At 45.4% G+C, this 18,763-nt stretch overlaps 1 protein-coding gene across 3 annotated transcripts in view; it reads left to right on the forward strand.

The window, feature by feature from the left end:
• The first annotated feature begins 15,024 nt into the window (after positions 1 to 15,024).
• The window catches only part of CFAP91 (cilia and flagella associated protein 91), a 31,638-nt gene continuing 27,899 nt past the window's right edge, over positions 15,025 to 18,763 (forward strand). For all 3 annotated transcript variants that reach the window (XM_075107164.1, XM_075107173.1, XM_075107183.1), the window contains exons 1-3: positions 15,025 to 15,151; positions 15,982 to 16,058; positions 18,196 to 18,353. In XM_075107164.1, the coding sequence (XP_074963265.1) occupies positions 15,064 to 15,151; positions 15,982 to 16,058; positions 18,196 to 18,353 (323 nt within the window). In that variant the 5' untranslated portion in view covers positions 15,025 to 15,063. The remainder of the gene's footprint in view (positions 15,152 to 15,981; positions 16,059 to 18,195; positions 18,354 to 18,763) is intronic.

Genomic DNA, 18,763 nt, shown 5'->3' on the forward strand with positions numbered 1-18,763 from the left:
CATTTTCTGTGTGTGCCTAGCAGAAATCCCTAAGGCTCTCTTTTTCCTACCCAAGCATTAGGGAAAACGGGGGCTGATTTCTTTATTGCAGTTGTGCACAAAAGACTGGACATCTGTGGGAGTGAGGAGTGCATGGCTATGCAGGTACTGCATGTGAGCATACCTATCCCACTGGCAACACCAAATGCTGCAGTTCCACAGCCGGGGGCCAGCCTGGCCAGTCGCTGCTGTGGGCAATAAGTGGAAAGATACAGAGCTGCTTTTCCTTTGTAGTCTGTCCCAAACCAGGCAGCAGCCACTCTTGCCTTCCAGGTCTCTGCTACATATGAAACGGCTCAGCTGTTTTGCCACTATCTGTCAGCTCCCTAAGGTGATGGCATGCTACACTTGTGCCTGCAACCAGCCCTGATGATGACAGGGTTACTCTTGGGAAGGGCTGCACATCAGTAGATGTGACACCGCTGAGAGCTTGGAAGGGGAAAAGAATAATATGCCCACTGGGATGCAGCTGCCATGCCTGTTAATGGGGTGTAGCAGGAGTCAGAGAAGAACTGGCAGCTTGTATCAGGTACTAACGGGACACAAAATTGTAGGAACACTGACACGGGGCAGAAAGCCTGTATTTTAGGTATTTAATTAATTTCTGACTTCTAGGATGAGTTTTTTTACACTTGGGGAGATTACCAATCACACTTGTCAATCACAGAGGTATTTATTTTGCTCTGTGATGAAGAGTAGCAGTAGTAGCTCCTGTAAAACAGGTTACATGCTGTCAGTCTCAGCAAAATTTAGGAGCTTAAAATATCTTCTAGGGGTCTGAATGCTCCAGTCAGGTAAAAGACTGAAAAGGGCCCTGCCCTGTACAAGGCATGAAATACCAAGCAATTCCATTGTTTTCAAGAGCCCTGGGCAAGACAGAGACAATTACTTCATTATTTTCAGAATCTACCCTTCCAATAAGACAGGCCAGAAATGAGATCATTCCTTGTTGAACAGTTTTAATCTGGATCACCAAGGTGAATGCCAACACCACTGACTCATGCTACCTGGATGAGTAAATGATAGGAGAGGATCCTTTTTCAATCCCCTCATTCTCACAAAGAGAGACAAGAAGTGGAACCTAGCTCTTTTCCAGAAATCCAAAGCTGCACATTTTCATTGCATGGGTAGATGAGGCTCTCCTGTTTTTACCATCAAGGACAAAGCGACTCCTTGAAATGCAGGCTCCTGAGGAGATTGCCCATGTGTTGCCATCCTACCTCTGAAATGGCGTCTCGTGACACTCACCTAATCAGCCACCTACTTAACTATTGATGAATCTCAGCTTAGTAGCCTGTCCCCAGCTATCCCATTTGGCTGGGAAGGTTGTCCAGGCTGACCTACGCCCATGCAGCCTCCTCGTTCAGCACACACGCGTTGTGAGGCCGTGCGGCCAGGCACGATGAACTGGAAGATGCACAGGCTGCATACACTGACCAGAACATGCTTTTCCCATATGTACGCAAATGTGCTGCAAGATGCAGCTGAGATTGAAAAGCCTATTGAAAGCATGCATCAGCTCTCCAAAGCAGTGCCTTGTTATTAGTTTAACATATTAAGCATGTTTTCCTTTCAAATTAACTAGCTTTGTCTTTTCTTCCAAAAGCTTTATCTGCTGGCCACTCTCCAAAGGCCTAGAGCTGATGATGGCAATGCAAACCCTGAGGGAAAACCTGGAGTAAAAAAAAACCTCAAAGGGGGTTTCCCAAGTCTGAAAGTGTACAGTATCTTTTATTTAACAACATCTTTTTTTAAAAAAAAAAAGAGTTTGCATGAGGTTGATTTGGCCTGTAGAAACCAGAAAATGACCAAACAAAGCACATTTTATACTGTCGCTGGAGTTATAGAATACCGAGAGCAGGGAAGGTTAAAATTTAGTCATCCTGGGAGAAGACTTCAAAGGGGTCTGCACAAAATTATGGTCTGTGGAGACTAAACATCTCTGCAAGCAGCACTCCATTTTAACTCTAGCAGCTTTCCAGACAGATTACAGAGGAACACCGCTGTTTTGGCCATGCTGCCTGCATGGTAATAGCTTTTAACAGAATCACCCTGGAAGAAGGAATCTCTTCTTTGTGGGATGAAGGGGCAGGGGTTGGGAGAGAGGAGAAAGGAATTGCCATTAAAGCAGAGTGAACACGTTTTCATATCAATTGCACCAATTTGGAGTACAGTGTAGGGGGGAGATCACAGCCTTTTCTGACTTTACATTATGCGTAAGGATTGATTGTTAACTTTGTGCTTTCTGTTTTCCATTTGTCCTCTGCCTGCTGACTGTGGCAGAAGAATTATGCTAAAGAATACAGGTCAGGACGAACAGATTTAACTACCAGTCAAAGAGGATTATCTGAGGGCAGGCTACTGAGCTGAGACTGCTGGAAAATTGTCAGATCTTAACCCAGGAAAGGAGATTCCATGAAAATCTCAGTGTCTCTGAAAGAGATAATGAAAAAAGACCCTCCCTTAATCTACCGTGTCACTTGGCAGCATGGTGCTACATGTGAGAGTGCAAGGACTACAGATAGCACTGGACATTTGCAGCTCTGGGTTTAGAGGAGTAATGGGTGAAAAAGGGGGAGACTGCCCGCTTGCAAATTACTTTCCCTGTACAGCCCTTTATCAGAATTAAAGAACATAACAGCAGTGACTCATGATGTGTAAACATCACAGCAGTGCTGCAGTCATCACGGTTGGCTTCTTTTATCTTCAGTTTTAGCCCACTAAAAGAATTGTTGTCCAAAAAAGATGTACTTCTCTGTTAGAAAGACTCAGATGGACAGACTTTTCAAGGAACCTCAAAAATACATTTACATTCATTGTTACTGTTCGGTAGGGTAAGCCCCTATCAATGTCAGTTGAAAGCAGCAGTCTGGGGTAGTTTGGGGTTTTCCAGATTTCTCACACTTTTGGTGTACATGATAGAAGGTAAATTTAGCTGTGGAAAATCTGTGTGGTGAAACAGAGCTGAAGGTATTTTGATATTTTCCACATAGTGCCTATTCTGCAAACCACTAACCCTTTACCATCTTGAAAAAAGAAACTTGTTTCATATATGTCTACAGAAATATTTTTGTCTTTGACTTAGTATAATCATGAGACAGCCACTGCTCCAGCAGCCCAGTCAACCATATGCTGTGTTTGATTGTCAAAGAAGTTGGCTGTGGTTTTGGTCAACGTTTAGATACCGGGGAAAAAAAGGACTTCAAACCTCTGAGCAAGATGACTTGTCAGGGCCCAGTTTCCTATTACATTAACTGCTCAAGTACAGGACTGAGTTTCTCTTTTTGATCAGAGTTGCAGATCTGCAACTGCCAAATATTACCAGCTCAGCAGTGTGACCCGAGAGAGAATGAATGCTGGGATAGAAGGATCTTTGCTCTGGTTGAGTACAATGGAAGAGACTCTAAGGTGATTGATTACATCCCCTCTAAGCTTCAGACTCCATCTTTAGGTGAAGGCAAGTGGCTCACTGGGCTAAAATCGCCTCAAGAAGTGATGTGCCAGTCTCTTCCCAGGCTGAAGAGGTGAATCCCCATATTTCAGGACTACAGCACGAATTCTGTATGCAGGGATGCTGTACGACAGGACTGAACCATCCCCTCCTGGGAGATCACCACAGAAGGCTGCATGGAGAGAGTCTCCTTCCATACTAGCAAACAAGCCCTGAAAGAAACTAATAGAATCAAGATTACTTTTAAGGCAATTCTGCCTGTCTGTATGCCCTATGAGCTACTACTGCAACAGATAATCTCTTGCCAGAAATTTGGCCAAATCTTCAGAGCATCGGATGCTGGAGGTGGAGAGTAGTTTACAAGATTGCAGTTACTTTCCCCTTTAGAACCAGAACTTCTGTCTCTGACATTGCAGGACTCAGCCCACAGCATCCCAGAAATTCTGGGATCTCATGGTGGGACCAGGTTTCTGTGCCTCTGTGGCCTAGCCCTCCACAGTAAAGAAGATAGCTACTCTCCTACAACAACAGGCAGGGGAGAAACTCTTGCCCACATCAAAATTTGCAGCAAAATTAATTTCAAGAATTGCCACCACTGCTTGCTTTTGCTAAGAAACTAATGTTTTTATAGTATAGTTGAGACACTGTTTCCAGCAATGAATGACTTTTCCAGTGAAATCTGGATGTTTGTGCAGGGAGGGAAAAAAAAAAAAAAGACACCAGTGCTTGTTTTTGGAACCTTAAAAGATCTTAATGCCTTTCTCTCATTTTTTCTGCTTGTCTCTCCCCAGTTTGTGCTAAGATTATGACTATCATCACTTTCATGCTATGCCTTTTCTTTTCACTGCCTGCTGAAAGCACATTCAAACATATTCGTAAAGATTATTAATTTGCCATGCATGCAACACCACAAAAGCCAGAGCAGCAAATTCAGTATGCAATCCCCTGCTAACCTGGCAAAAGAAGGAAGCTGGCATTTGATACTGTGCCACAAAGTAGCCTGCCTGTTCCACATGCACTGGAGGCAAGAACAACAGAGCCTCTGGCAACATAGCAGCTTTTCCGTGTTGCAGATGTGCAGCAGCTGATGTTGGATGTGCATTTCAAGCCTGGCCAGGCTTACTTCAGTGCTTGCTGGAATGACTGATCAGCTGCTGCCTTTTGTGGAGAGACTATCCATGGAAATCCAAGCATTCTGGAACAGATCCCATTGTGCAGACTCGTGGGAAGGAAAGGCCAGGTCTTTGCACTAAAATGGCTGCACGTGCTACCAACACACAAAAGAGCATGGCTGAAGACGACGTGTGTGTGTTGTCTGACAGCCTCTACACTTAGTAACTCAGAAAATCCTAAGCTTTATTTGGAAAATAACATCACTAATCTCCGAAAGCCGTGAATCTGCAAAGGTCAGTCCCCCTGCTGCAGTCAGACTCTCTGTTTTCAGTTAAAAATCAGGAAAAAATAGCCCAGATTTAAAGGTGTTTAGACATGAAGAAGATACACACTAGTGACTCAGGCAAGTTTTGCTATCCTCAGATGGTTCTTTTTCCCTCCACTGCAGAATTAACCAGGACGGCTGCCTGTATACTTCTTTCCAAACAGGAAACCTCTTTCGTTCTCAGTTCTCATGACTTGAAGAAGTAAGGCTTTCAAACTTCTGCATAACCCCTATATAAATTGTCAGAACTGATCAGAATGTGACCCCAAGTAACCAGACAGCTGAGCTGCTGTTAAGTTATAGCACCACCTGCATGCATGGATGATCTCTGATTAGTCATCCCACAAAAATCAAAGGCTGCCTAAAGTCCGTGCTTATGCATTACAGGAAATCTCGTTCAGAACCCAAGTCCACTTGCCATTGTATTAAAGAAAAATGCCTCATTCTAGTTCCATAAAATACTCTCTAATACCAACTTCAAACCTTGATCAGTTCTGCTGCAAACCAGGCAGTGTTTCTGAACAACTTGGATGAACAATGCTAAGCTGTCAATCACCTGAGAAGCAGAGTAGGTCCACTTCTTTTCCACTGCACACATTCCAGTCGTCTGTTTTTTCCCCCCTAAGTGTTGCTGCTATTAAGAGTTTATTTTGCTTGGTGGCATGCCATTTTGACGCCTGCAATGATAGCAAATCTGGCTTGTTTGAATCTATTCAAGTCTCTCTTGATCATTTTTTATGACATAGAATCATAGAATCATTAAGGTTGGAAAAGACCTCTAGGATCATCAAGTCCAACCATCAACCCAACACCACCATGTCTCCTAAACCATGCCCTGAAGTGCCACATCTATACGTCTTTTAAATACCTCCAGGGATGATGACTCTACCACCTCTCTGGGCAGCCTGTTCCAATGCCTGACCACTCTCTCAGTAAAGCAATTCTTCCTAATATCCAATCTAAATGTCCCCTGATGCAGCTTGAAGCCATTTCTTCTCGTCCTATCGCTAGTGACCTGGGATAAGATACTAACACTCACCTCACTACAACCTCCTTTCAGGTAGTTGTAGAGAGCAATAAGGTCTCCCCTCAGCCTCCTCTTCTCCAGGCGAAGCAACCCCAGTTCCCTCAGTGACTTCTCATAAGACTTGTGTTCTAGACCCTTCACCAGCTTCGTTGCCCTTCTCCGGACACACTCCAGCACCTCAATGTACGTCTTGTACTGAGGGGCCCAAAACTGAACACAATATTCAAGCTGCAGCCTCACCAGTGCTGAGTACAGGGGCATGATCACTTCCCTACTCCTGCAGGCCACACTATTCCTGATACAAGCCAGGGTGCTGTTGGCCTTCTTGGCCACCTGGGCACACTGCTGGCTCCTGTTCAGCCGGCTGTCAACCAGCACCCCCAGGTCCTTCTCTGCTCTCCAGCCACTGCTCCCCAAGCCTGTAGCATTGCATGGGGTTGTTGTGACCCAAGTGCAGGACCCAGCACTTGGCCTTGTTAAACCTCATACCATTGGCCTCAGCCCATCGATCCAGCCTGACCAGATCCCTCTGCAGAGCCTTCCTACCCTCGAGCAGATCAACACTCCTGCCCAACTTGGTGTTGTTTGCAAACTTATTAAGGGTGCACTTGATCCCCTCCATCCATATTGTTGATAAAGATTTTAAACAAGACTGGCCCCAACACTGAGCCCTGGGGAACCCCACTTGTGACTGTCCGCCAACTGGATTTAGCTCTGTTCACCACTACTTTCTGGGCTCGGCCATCCAGCCAGGTTTTTACCCAGGGAAGAGTACACCTGTCCAAGCCATGAACCACCATGTTCTCTAGGAGGATACTGTGGGAGACAGTATCAAAGGCTTTGCTAAAGTCCAGGCAGACAACATCCACAGCCACATGGATGTTCAGACATGTGAAGGTCCACTATAGCAAATAGCTTAACGTCACAACAAGCTAAGGGAGCTAACTGGAAGCCCAGAAGGGACCATTAATATTTACAAATACACAAGTCATTCTATTTTTGAGATGTCACTGATTGCAGCTGCATACTTCTATGTACCCACATCCCGGCATCTCCTTTTAAATACTGCACCAAGACATATGCTGTACAGTGCTGCAAGCTGCTCATAAAAAGCCTGCAACACTACATATCTTCTGAATCCATTTAGAATCCCCACAGCTGTTACTCGCAAAGTAACAAAATAATGTAGAAAATTCAGTCACTCTTAAGCCGTTTCTTTCACATCAGTGCTCAAGCTAGACTTCAAAGTCTTTCATCACTTAATTCTCTTGTACTTGTTTTCTTCTGCTTTTCTTATAGTTGATCCAGGAGAAGAATTTCAAAGTGAGTCCAATAAGCATTATTGGCACTTTCTGAAAGATCTTTAGAATCCTTATTCTGACCAAAAATCAATTGGACTTGATAGTCAAGTGCTTAAGGGTCAGACTTTAAGAAGCTTTAGGGCATCTTCATGTACAGGTGGAGGGATTCTCAAGAGAGCCTATTTACATTGACATCTTCCTAAATACATTATGTAGCTGGAATACAATTATTTTTGAAAGAGTGACGTGGGAACACAAGTCATCTACATGGCTCAAGCCCCTATCCTGACTATTTTTCCCTGATTTTCAATATGCTGTACAGTATGCTGTGCGGTATTTTCTCCAAGTACTGAGTGTCTTGGGTTGGTACTTACTCTGTGTAACAAATACTAAATTTTACTCAATGCATCCTGTCTGGACCGGCACATCATTAACTCGAACTACTCCAGTTGGAGTTAAGACCCAGAATGGATTCGTCCAGGTGTAGGGGTTCATCCAAAGACTTACTCAGGATCAAAGGAGGGATGTTTCCAGATCAACACGCTAGATGCTGAGTTCTTGTCATGCTCTCACAGTTGATATGGCAAGACACCAGTGATGTGCTCTAGATCCTGTACTGTGTCCTGTTCAGTCTTGAGCATTTGAGCTGGGAAAGTGATGTAGGAAGGGGTTTGTGGGTGCAGGCAAAAACAGAGGGGAAAGATGGGGGAACTTTCAAGACTGAAAAGAGCACAGGCTTTGTTTTCTTATACGAGGGAAGTGATACTTATGCATCCTTCCCCAGTCCTTGAAAGGGCTCTGTTCAGCCCCCATCCCATTCTAGCTTTTTTCTTCCCATGGCCTGAGTGCACTGTCGCTGCTGTCTCACCTTTTTACTTCTGGTAGGCCTCCCCCATGCCCTTGGATATGTGTTAGCCCTCAGCTGACCTCCATCTGGTGATTGCAATTAAAGGATAAGTAAAATTTTTTTAAAGGTTTAATAGACAGGATTAAGATAGTGTTGCACTAATTATTTAAGAGGAAACAAGCATACTGTATGATAGAGTTATACTGTATTATAATAACAAGCTGAAATGAGGCTCCATAGGACTTCTGTCCAGCTATTTAATTTCCATGAAGAGAGTGGCTAAAATGGTGACAGAAAATCAAGCATCCCTGATGCCTCCCCTTCAGATCAGGCAAGCATAAACACTCACTCCCTGGAAAAGTTTTCCAACTAGTTGAAAGCCAGACTTGACCAGGCACCTTGGCAAACAATAGGAGAAAGAGCAAGGAGAGCAGAAATGCTGCAGAGGTCAGCAAGGCACTCCATCTCATAGTTTTTGACATGTCAGATAAATACGTACTACATGTCTCCCTATCTGCTGAACTGCTAAGCTACCCTGCGCTACTGTGGGCTTTAGTAAAACCATCCATCAAGCAGCCACTAAAAATCCAGGTACTGAACTCCTGAGCTTCTGGGAAGTGAGATCTCCTTGGCTCAAGGCAACAAGCTTCTCTTTACAGCCCTTGGCATTCTTAGGGAGTCACCACCTCTCTTAGTCATGCCAGCTTCCTGCCTAGTCTGGGGGAGAGCAGAGTCAGGAAGCATGATGGATTGGCCAGGCCAGGAGAGACGTTGCTGGTGACAGCACCCTCCCTACATCCCTGCAGGCTGAAGGGGCGCCACTAGTCAAGTGAAAGGGAGATCAGTGCTTCAGTAGGGCCTCTTCTTAGGCTTGACTGAGTAAAACAGGGCAATTCACATCTATCCCACCCAGACTATGAACAGGCTCCAAATGGATTTTAGGATTGCCCCTTTTAAAGAGAGAGTTCTCCTCTCTCAGCTTAGCTTGGAGCTGACAGAAATGGACATCACCAGAACTGCAACTCAGTGGTGGCTGGAACCCGTGTCACTCCCTGAAATGTCTCCCATCCCACCTCAAGCTCCTTCTAATTACAGCTGCCTCTTGCCTTCTTTCCCTCCCTCCCTGCACTTGGACTGCCTTTTCCCAGTCAGTGGGTTTTCTCCCTTCCCCACAGCCCAACAGGCAGCTACCAGCCAGTACAGTTGTTTGTTTACTTTTTAAATAGACAAACAGATGACAAGGCTGGAGTCAAACCCTCATGAAAAGCTGATATGGAATCTGATCACAACCCAGATATAAGCACATTTCTCATCCAGGTCTCCAGAAGCAAGAAACAGTTGGATTGAAGATACAAGTTCATCCCAACTAAAAAGCCAGAAATATGGGGTGAAATCCTGTCTGTTAAGTCAATGTAATATTCCCCTTCCAACAAATTGTTCCTCTGGTTGTTCTCTTACCTCTTATGCTCTGACTAGGATGTAGCATCTCCTCTGTTGATTTAACCACCGATTGGGGCAGCAGGGAACAGAGGGAATCTAAGGTTTAATTTTGAAAATAAATGTCTTAACGTACTGGAACTTGAAAGCTGCAAGCTAACATGCTGGCATTGCTCTTTATTCCTCTGAGTATTGCATGGGAGTGAGAATACTAGGAATTCACTAGTTCCCTAAGGAGTTCAATCCAAGATCCTTTTCCTGAGGTGAGACAACAACATTCCTGACTTCTTCGGCCCAGCAAATCATTCAAATGTCATCCCTCTTCATTAAGAAGCTCATCCAAGTGAAATTAAGTAAATTAATGTCTTTCAGAGGATGCATGAAGTATTGGTAAACTTGGGGTTTTGTCACAAATTGGACTTCTCTGAACCATGGGCTGAAAATGTCTGAAATACTGCCTTCCTTTTTTTTTAAATGCTAATCAAAACCATTACAGAAGTCTTTCAGCAGGCTTTGAAATGAAACCTTTAACTGTGATCACAAAGTACTACTATTACATTTGCTTTGAACTTTGGCATTTTAGGCTATCTGCATCTGTAGATTGCTTTTAGTACAGGAAATGTGCCAACAGTCATACTAAGAAAAGAAAAGCAAGACAGAACAGGTCTCCTATAAAGACTTTCATCTGTTTTTTCCATTTCAGTAGCTGTATCTCAAGATGCTTGTCTTAGCAGAGCTGTTAGTTAAAACAGCACAGAGAAACCAAATACTTCACTTTGGCAAAGCTCCATTTATCACAATCAGTACTCCAAGGCCATTTTTACAAAAGAAGGCACAAGTTACAAGTGAGGTATTCCACAGTGGGTCTAATGCCTTTATATAGCCAAAAGCCAACAGAGAGACAAGGCCTGGATCCACAAAACATCAGACTTCACAGCATCTGTCTTCTCACATTTTTTTGAGACTTATCTCTGCTTCCTGATGGGAATAGTAACCACATCCTCCTCCTCCTCCTCTTTTCCTCACTCTCCTCTTCTGATGGGCTGGGAGGAAAGGCCCCTTCTCCTGGATTAAAAACGTAGCAACCACATTGACCGCATCTTTGTGCTGCTGCTTTCCTGCTCCTTCTGAATCACACATCTGGAAAGAGATGTTTATTATACACAGTTAGTAAACCATGTGGTGATCGGACAGGGAATTGAAATTAGGGCTTACCTTGGATGGGTCCACGGGCCAAATTAATTTTATATCATTTCACATTTCATAGAAGTGGTGAACTGGCACGTCCCAGGTTAGAGGCTGCGATGGACCACATGTGGAGAAATTGTGACATCCTGTGGCAAGAATGGGAAATGGCACTCTAACGGTTACTTATTTTAAATGGATGACTTTTTAAGTTTGGCATTTCCTCCCATCAAAGCCTCAACAGTGCTTTTAATGCTATAACTTTGTTGCCTGTAACTTCAATTTTTTTTAATCACAGAATCACAGAATGGCAGGGGTTGGAAGGGACCTCTGGAGATCATCTCGTCCAACCCCCCTACTTGAGCAGGGACACCTAGAGCCGGGGGCATAGGACTGAGTCCAGGCTGGTTTTGAATGTCTCCAGAGAAGGAGACTCCACAACCTCCCTGAGCAGCCTGTTCCACTGCTCTGTCACCCTCACAGGAAAGAAGATTTTTCTCATATTGAGGTGGAACTTCCTGTGTTCCAGCTTATGCCCATTGCCCCTTGTCCTGTCACTGGGCACTACTGAAAAGAGCCTAGTCCTATCATCCTGACACCCACCGTTTAGATATTTATAGGTATTTATGAAATCCCCCCATAGTCTTCTCTTCTCCAGGCTAAACAAACCTAGAAAAAAGCTGCCACAAAGCATCACATGTACCCAGCACAACAACAGTGCTGTCATTTGACAACTGCTCACAGAGAGCAGAGAAGGACCATCTACATAATTAAGCTTAAAGCCAGATGGATGACATCTTGCCAGGGGTTTCACAGATCCTCATGGACTGCAGAGGAAAAGTCACATTCAAGAAACCCAGTTCCCTCCCAGGCTTTGGAGGACAGAAGGAAGACAGAGTAGAGAGGCTCATCATCTGTTTAGCTCAACTTCTTTGCCTTCTCCCCCCAAGTCCTGCCTTGCCACACCCCCACTTTTTCAGCTCCTCATCTAGCTCTCCCATTTTCTTGGCCAGACCACTTTGCTTCTGCTCTACTGGCTGCTCATCCTGTCTCTCCCTCCTTCCCCTGCACACAGGTTCTCTACCACCCCACTCTCCTACTAATTTTGATTTACTCAGCTGGCCAAGTTTCTCCTCTATAACCACATTTCCTCATCCAATCCATCTTCTCATTGTCCAGCGACTATTCTGCACTCAACTAATGCCTAGTCCCACCCTCCTTGTCTAAGTTTTCCACTTCTCTTTGTCTGATTTTACAGTTCAAACACATCAGCAAGTCATCACAGCATAATAAGTCCACCAACAGAATAGCAGTAATTTGTCTTGCAACAAATTACACCATCTTGTCTCCAACGTATTTGGCTCAGCCCCTTTCATGGGCAGCTAAACTAGCAAACACACTTTACCACAGTTCTGCAACATACTAAGCACTGGCACAGAGTTAGTCCACTCAGTCACTGCACAGTAACTCACAAAGGTGTGACAGTTTACTCATATGTCTGAGCACCTGGTATCCCCTCAGAGCCAAGTGGCTATAAAAAAAAATTATCAGATAGACAGCACCCCTGCTCAGCTACACAGTCTTGTTCTGGAAAAGCTATTACTTAAAAAAAAACAAAACAACCACCCAACCCAAAAAATTGTGCTACGGCCTGCAGCTCTGAGGAGAAAGCCCGTCAGTCAAGTTCCTTGAAAACTGTAGCAAAGAAACAGAATTTTTTTTTATTGCTTAGGGTTTAGTTGCTTTCAGCTCACTTTCCCACATCCCACAGCGGCAGGATGCATCCTTGACATGGACAAACAGACCTGCCAGATAAGCTTTAAGTCCCTTTTCCAAAGTGCTGGTGAGAGGCAAGATTGCCAGAGTTTACTGCCTGGATCAAACATTTTCTCAGTGTCATTTGTGTTTTGGGATCTTTTTCTTTGGAAGTGGCCCATCTGCATTAAAAATTAAAATTAAAAATAAACCAGCCTGATTCAGACCAAACTTCATCACTTTTCCATTTCAGTGTGTGCCACAGCACTCACCAGTGTGCCAGGGGCCCTGCCCAGGTTTCACCTCAGCTGCAGGTCCACAGGAATAAGATGACTCCAGGCAAAAAACATTCAAGATAGTAATAATCAACACATCTTTCAACACTTGTAAGGCTGTTCACATCTGTAATTCACAGAGATTTCTCAGATATGTTACTTAAATATAAGCCCAGATTTCACACACGCGCACGCTAATCTAAGCGAGCTCCATGACCCTGAACCTTGAGATTTTTAGCTCAGCCACATATACATGTTATCTCCCATGAGCGAGTACTAGTCTTCAGGCAGCTATACAGTGACCTGAAAACTTTTACCTTTTATTTTCTGACCGGTTAGTTTTCAGACACATCAGCCTCCTGAGATGGTTCCCCACATAGTCTTTCAGTTGCCAACACCAACAGATCAGAGGCAGTGGGGCCAGGCAGCTCACGGTGAACAAAGAAGGTAGCAACATTTTACATTTAGTCCAATTTAATGCGGTTAAAGTTAATAGTGGCACTGCACCTTTTTGACCTTCCACAACTCCAGAGAGTGTTCGTCTGTTAGGCTACGCCCTGGTGTTTTGTTGTGCTCTGTCAAGAACTGTTAACTGTTCGAGTGCTCTTTCTCTACCTGGTTTCCATCTGGTTCCTTTCCTCATCAGAAAAACAGAAGTCCAGGCCACCTGTATCCAATCATCTCTGAAAACCTTAAAGTGGAAAAATGTGAGATGGTGCAGCTGGCAAAGAATAATTTTTTGCCCAACATACAGTTTACACACCTCGTTACCTCAAGGCAGATGTCCAGCATGGAAAATTTCACCATGGAAATTATGAAGTGCTAATGAAATGAGATATAAAAAAGGAAAACTGAACTTGATCATGAGAAATGTTGGGCAACTCTATTAACAAGTGACCTTCACGGTCCCTGTCAATAATTCTGAGGTATCACTTTGTAAAGCTCTTGAGTAAAATGAGGGCCTTTACAGCTGCTGGGTATCATTAGGTCATGGATCAATCCATTGTGGAAGGCAGTATCCTATAGATGTCAGTCAGCAACAAAGCTGCAACAGCATTTCTTAGTTCAAACCCACATCTGAGTCTTCAACTGACCCATTTTGATCAACTACCCTAAGAAAGTGTTGCTTCAAACAAGTGACAGGCCTTTAAGAAAGTAAATCAGCATTCAAAGGTGAATTAAATGTCTACATGTAAATTGGCAGAGCCAATGAATTTGGAACCATGATCCTAACATTGCTCTCCTGTGACAAAGTACTGAGGTGGCCAAAAGTTTGTCAGATGCAGCAAGCTGTGAAGAATTCTTCGATAAGACGTGGGTTTGTACACAAAATAACACAAGGGACCTGCTTCAAGATTATAGGCAGAGGGCCCATTTGTAGTTCTGCTGCTTTTTACGTTCTATTCCAAAGGTCTCAACAGCATTGCTTCCAAATGCCCTTAGGCTGACAAAAGCATTAGCCCTTCCTCTTCAACAGCATGAAGAGCCTTCCAACTTTGGTCCCCACTGAAGATGATGGCCTCCTCCTTGCAAAAACAGCAATGCATCTTAGCGTAACGTTTGGTTTTAATGCTTTCTGCAGTCTCCCCAGCTGCTTTACAAATGCAAAACTACCTGCAGCCCCTCTGGGAGGCAGATACCAAGCTTATTTTCACCACTTTATGGCAGAAGTCCTAAGCAGCAACAAGCAGAGCCAGGAATAACAATATCCAGGCTTGGATCCAGTCCCTGCTGTAATTGCTAAACCGGTTTTCTTAAGCCCTAAGTGAGGATGTAGGGGAACCGGAGAGCATCACATAAAACAACTTGAGCAAGAGCTGTTGAAAATCAGCAATGCCTGGGCCCTGCTCCCTCCACCCAGGCGATCATCCCCTCACTCCCTGCCCTCCTCGAGCTACAAACAAGCCCCCCCTCCGCCTGCTTCACCGGGCCCCCACTTCCGCGCCGGAGCGGGAGACTGCTGGGTCCCCTCCTCGCCTCAGCCTCCCGCCACCCAGCCGGCGGGCGGCCCCCGCCCACGGCGGCACAAGATGGAGGCGGCCGGGCCTCGCCGCCTCACAGGCCCCGGGACGCTGCGGGCGGCTGGTCTCGTCGCGGAGCGACGCGCCCTGGCCACGGGGCACTTGAAGGCAGCAGCGCGGGAAAACCCGGGGGCCGGGGCCGCCCCCAGGGAAAGGCCCGAGAAACCCCCGCCAATCCCAGGGGACAGGCGGCTCCCCCGCCCCCTGGTAACGGCCCACCCTGGGGGCGCGGCCTTGCCCGGCCACGCCCGCCGGCGGTCGCCGTGGGAACGGCGGCCGGCGGCGCCATGAGCGGGACGGTGACCGGCACGGTGCGGGCCCCGCTCCTTGGCGGCGGCCAGGTGGGGCCCGGCCGGACCTTCGACCGTCTCTACGGTACCGGGCCCGGCCGGGAGGGGGCAACGTCCTCTCCGCGCCCCCCACAGTCCCCGGGGCGGGGAGGGGACACAGCGGTGCGGCCAGGCCCGACGCATGCACCGGGGCCGCCCGGGCCCGGGGCGGGAGTTGGATGCTGGGGCGGGGGGTGCGGGTCGTGAAGAGGTCGGGCTTCACCCGAGCAGGCCTCTGGCGTCCCGGGACTCCCCAACGGGCAGAGGGCACAGGCAGGCCCCCCCGCCGCTGTGCAAGGCGAGGTGCGCGGCCGCGGCCGGCCGAGGGGCCCTCGGTGAGCGGCCGGCAGGTAGCTAGGCAAGGGAAGGCGGGTCTGGAGCCGGGAAGGTGGGCCCGGCCCCAGGAGCAGGGCAGAGCCACAAAGCGTTAGGGTTGGCAGCAGTGACGGGGCCATCGGCAGCGAGCAGCGCCCCGGGACTGTGAAACATTTGCAAGGTGGAGGAGAGCCAGCACCAAATCCATACCCCAGAGGGAAGCATCGTGTACAGTGTGATGTTTCTGCTGATTACCATTGCACTATGCTTTCTTTTTTTGTGTTTCATTTCTTCATTTTCTATTTAAGTTGGCAGTGCTTCTGAAGAAAGTACGTTTTTCTTCAGTCATGTCCATGTTCCACAGAACCGTAGTAATTTAGCTCATTTATGTGATGGTGGAGTTTCTTCAATGTGGACACATGTATTTCAGGGTTTTTTTCTTTCCTAGTTTGTTTTATACTCTTACGCACAGACTTTTGTAGAGGGAAGTGGAGCCTGACTGATGATTCAGGCTGATTTCTCAAAGATGTAACTAGTTCCATTTATTCATTTACCTTTCAGACCCTCTGTACCCGCTCTCAAGTGAGAAGGACCATTCAAAGTCGAACGTCGACATTCAACTTGTCAGTGATAAAGTGGTAGGTGTTGGCCAAAGATAGCTCACCTATGCGACTTATATTTCTCTGTGTGTGCATGCACATGGTTGGAAACTCTGTCTCAGTTCTAAGCTGCACCCTTAGAACAGCAAAATACAAAGCAAAAGAAGCAGCTTTATCTAAAACAAAACTTAACACAGAGTAACCATGACTCTGGCCTAGGGTGACTCTGTAGCAGCAGCCTAGAAATGCCCAGTTTCATGTCCTGAGTAATTTCCTAAATTGTGTATCAGTATTTTTAATAGAATATCTCCAAATGCTGTTAAGTATAGCTTGTATATGTTATTAAGATCTTATAAAAGAACTCGACAGTTGCTGGGCTTTTGTTCAAGCAGAGCTGTTAAAATGTGTTATTTCACATGGTGCCTCCTCACTTACCTTGGGGTATCCTTACACAACAACTCAAGGTAGTATACTTCGACAGTTTAGAATGAACTACGTAGCAACAGCTAAGCAGCCTGTAAAGACTGCAAACCATCCTGATTCTTCATACTAGGTTAGCATAATTTAACTTCCTCACTCAACCCTTAGGTAGTTAGTCCATTCTCAGCTCCCTGCTGCATTTGCTTCCCTGCTATCAGTATTCACCCTAAGTAGTTCAAAACCAGCTAGGGCTTGTGCATTGGAGGTGCAGTCACACCTTTAGACAGCAGTGATTGATGGCTGGACAGGCTGCATATAGGTAGAACGCCAAAGGAAAACAGACTTGGTACAACTGCACAATGAATTGGATTTTAAACAAAGCTCCTGAAGCTATGCATTTGACTGAGCCTGCAAGGCAGATATTTTGAACTCTCAAACTCCATTGCTGTACAGCGAGAAGAAAATCCCCGAGCAGCTTTCCAACAATGGCATCAAGAAACATTTTTTTGAATAATGTTTCTGGATGTCTCTTAACCCATTATCTCAGACTCCTTCTTATATGAACATGAAAAAAAATGTGCATTTGTCTTGCCTCTCTGTAGAGGGACACATGGAGCTAGGAAGCATTGCAGGTCATCATAGAGATCCCTGCATCAACATTGGTTGTGTTAACAGTTCAGGCCAAATAAGCAGGCCTGCTGTAACTAATGTTGTCACATCATAGGTGTAACGCTGCGGGTGGGTATGGTGATAGACTCTGACTTGCAAAAAACGTGTTTGAAGTATATGAATCAGCAACTGTATAATGTGCAATCCAGAACAATACATCTTCAAATTCTTAACCTATATCATCACAAAAAGGGGTGGACAGGGGTTGTGATAATATTAGTTTATAGAGTTTTCCAAAGTCTTGGAAGTTGAACTCCCTTTGACGAGAAACAAAACAGAAATGCAGTCTGACACACAGCAAGCAGGTACGCATAGTAGGGTGCCCAGATCTTCACCATCTGACACTCTCTCACACTCCGGTGACTTAGTGTACTTGAAATGTCACCACTACCCTATATGCATCCAAGTTAGCACCCACTGAAACAAAAAGGGTGATTCACAATTCAAATCTGATTTCAGGCTTTACAGAAGCTCAAGCCAATGTAGCTACATCACTTATACTTGAGTCACGATTGCAAAAATTTATTTGCAGCCATAAATTTAGGGATTTAAGGCATATCTACCCAGAGAAATTAGTGCTTAGAAGGAAGGGTGTGGATTTTTAATGCAATTTTTGTGTGCTAAGATGTCAAGATGTTTTTAACACATGCTAAAATTGTTACAGTATAAAATAACATAGCTTTACTGTGTAAGTGGAATATTGTTACTTCATTTCTAAAGCACACAATATAGGAGGGAGTTACATAGGGTAATGTGCTACAAGTTCACATTACTGCACATTCAGTTACTGCACACTAACTTCTTTATGTAATGAACCATGAGACCCCTCGATTTTAAGTATAAGTTTAGACACTGGAAAACGGCCAGAAGATATATCTGTGCATCTGCTGCTAGTCTGGTATGCTCCACATCTTGAGACCTACCATGTAACCAGCTGACATCATTAGCATATGTATGCCGCCGCCTTCTTTCCCCATCCCAACTGTGCAGTCCTGTAAATCACAGCAAGCTGAAATTCTGATCTCTTTAATGCTGTTTGAAATCACTAAATCATGGCCTCTATTCTTTGTGTCCATGCAAACATTAGGTAAAGGCACCAATGTTCAGAAATATGTTGAGTAGCTTGATCCGTTTCCCGGGCTACAGTCTGTGCTTGGAGGGCAAAGATCCAGTGCCTCCATTTATTGAGCGAAGATGGAGAGGGAGGGCTCAGCAGTGCCTGGAGGCTCTTCAGCAGCTTGCTGCGTAAGTGTTCTATGGTTGGATAATTTAAAACAAACATACAAACAAAACCAACAAAAACCCATGCACACTGAAGTGGAGATGCCTGCAATTTGTTCCTACTTATATTTCCCTTGAAATTAAGAGATTGCAGCTGTTGTGGAGTATGGTTGCCCATCTGTTTCTTACGGGGTGGATGTTGCACATTCCTTCATCCCTGCGCTATCTGCTTTGCAGTGGTTAGCAGGAAAGAGAAGAGAGTTATTTCAGTCTCTTATAGATCAGACAAGTTATGAAGACTTGAGTGACTCATGTGTGTTACTTCAGTGGGAGCTGTTTCCGTTTAGTCCCGTGCAGTTGCAGCTGGTTAGATTGCTTTTGCTGCTCATTCAAGGGTGTATGGGGCCTGAACCAGGGCACCGCGTTTTTAGTGC

Source organism: Phalacrocorax aristotelis, chromosome 1 (genome assembly GCF_949628215.1).
Source record: "Phalacrocorax aristotelis chromosome 1, bGulAri2.1, whole genome shotgun sequence".
Lineage (NCBI taxonomy): Eukaryota > Metazoa > Chordata > Aves > Suliformes > Phalacrocoracidae > Phalacrocorax > Phalacrocorax aristotelis.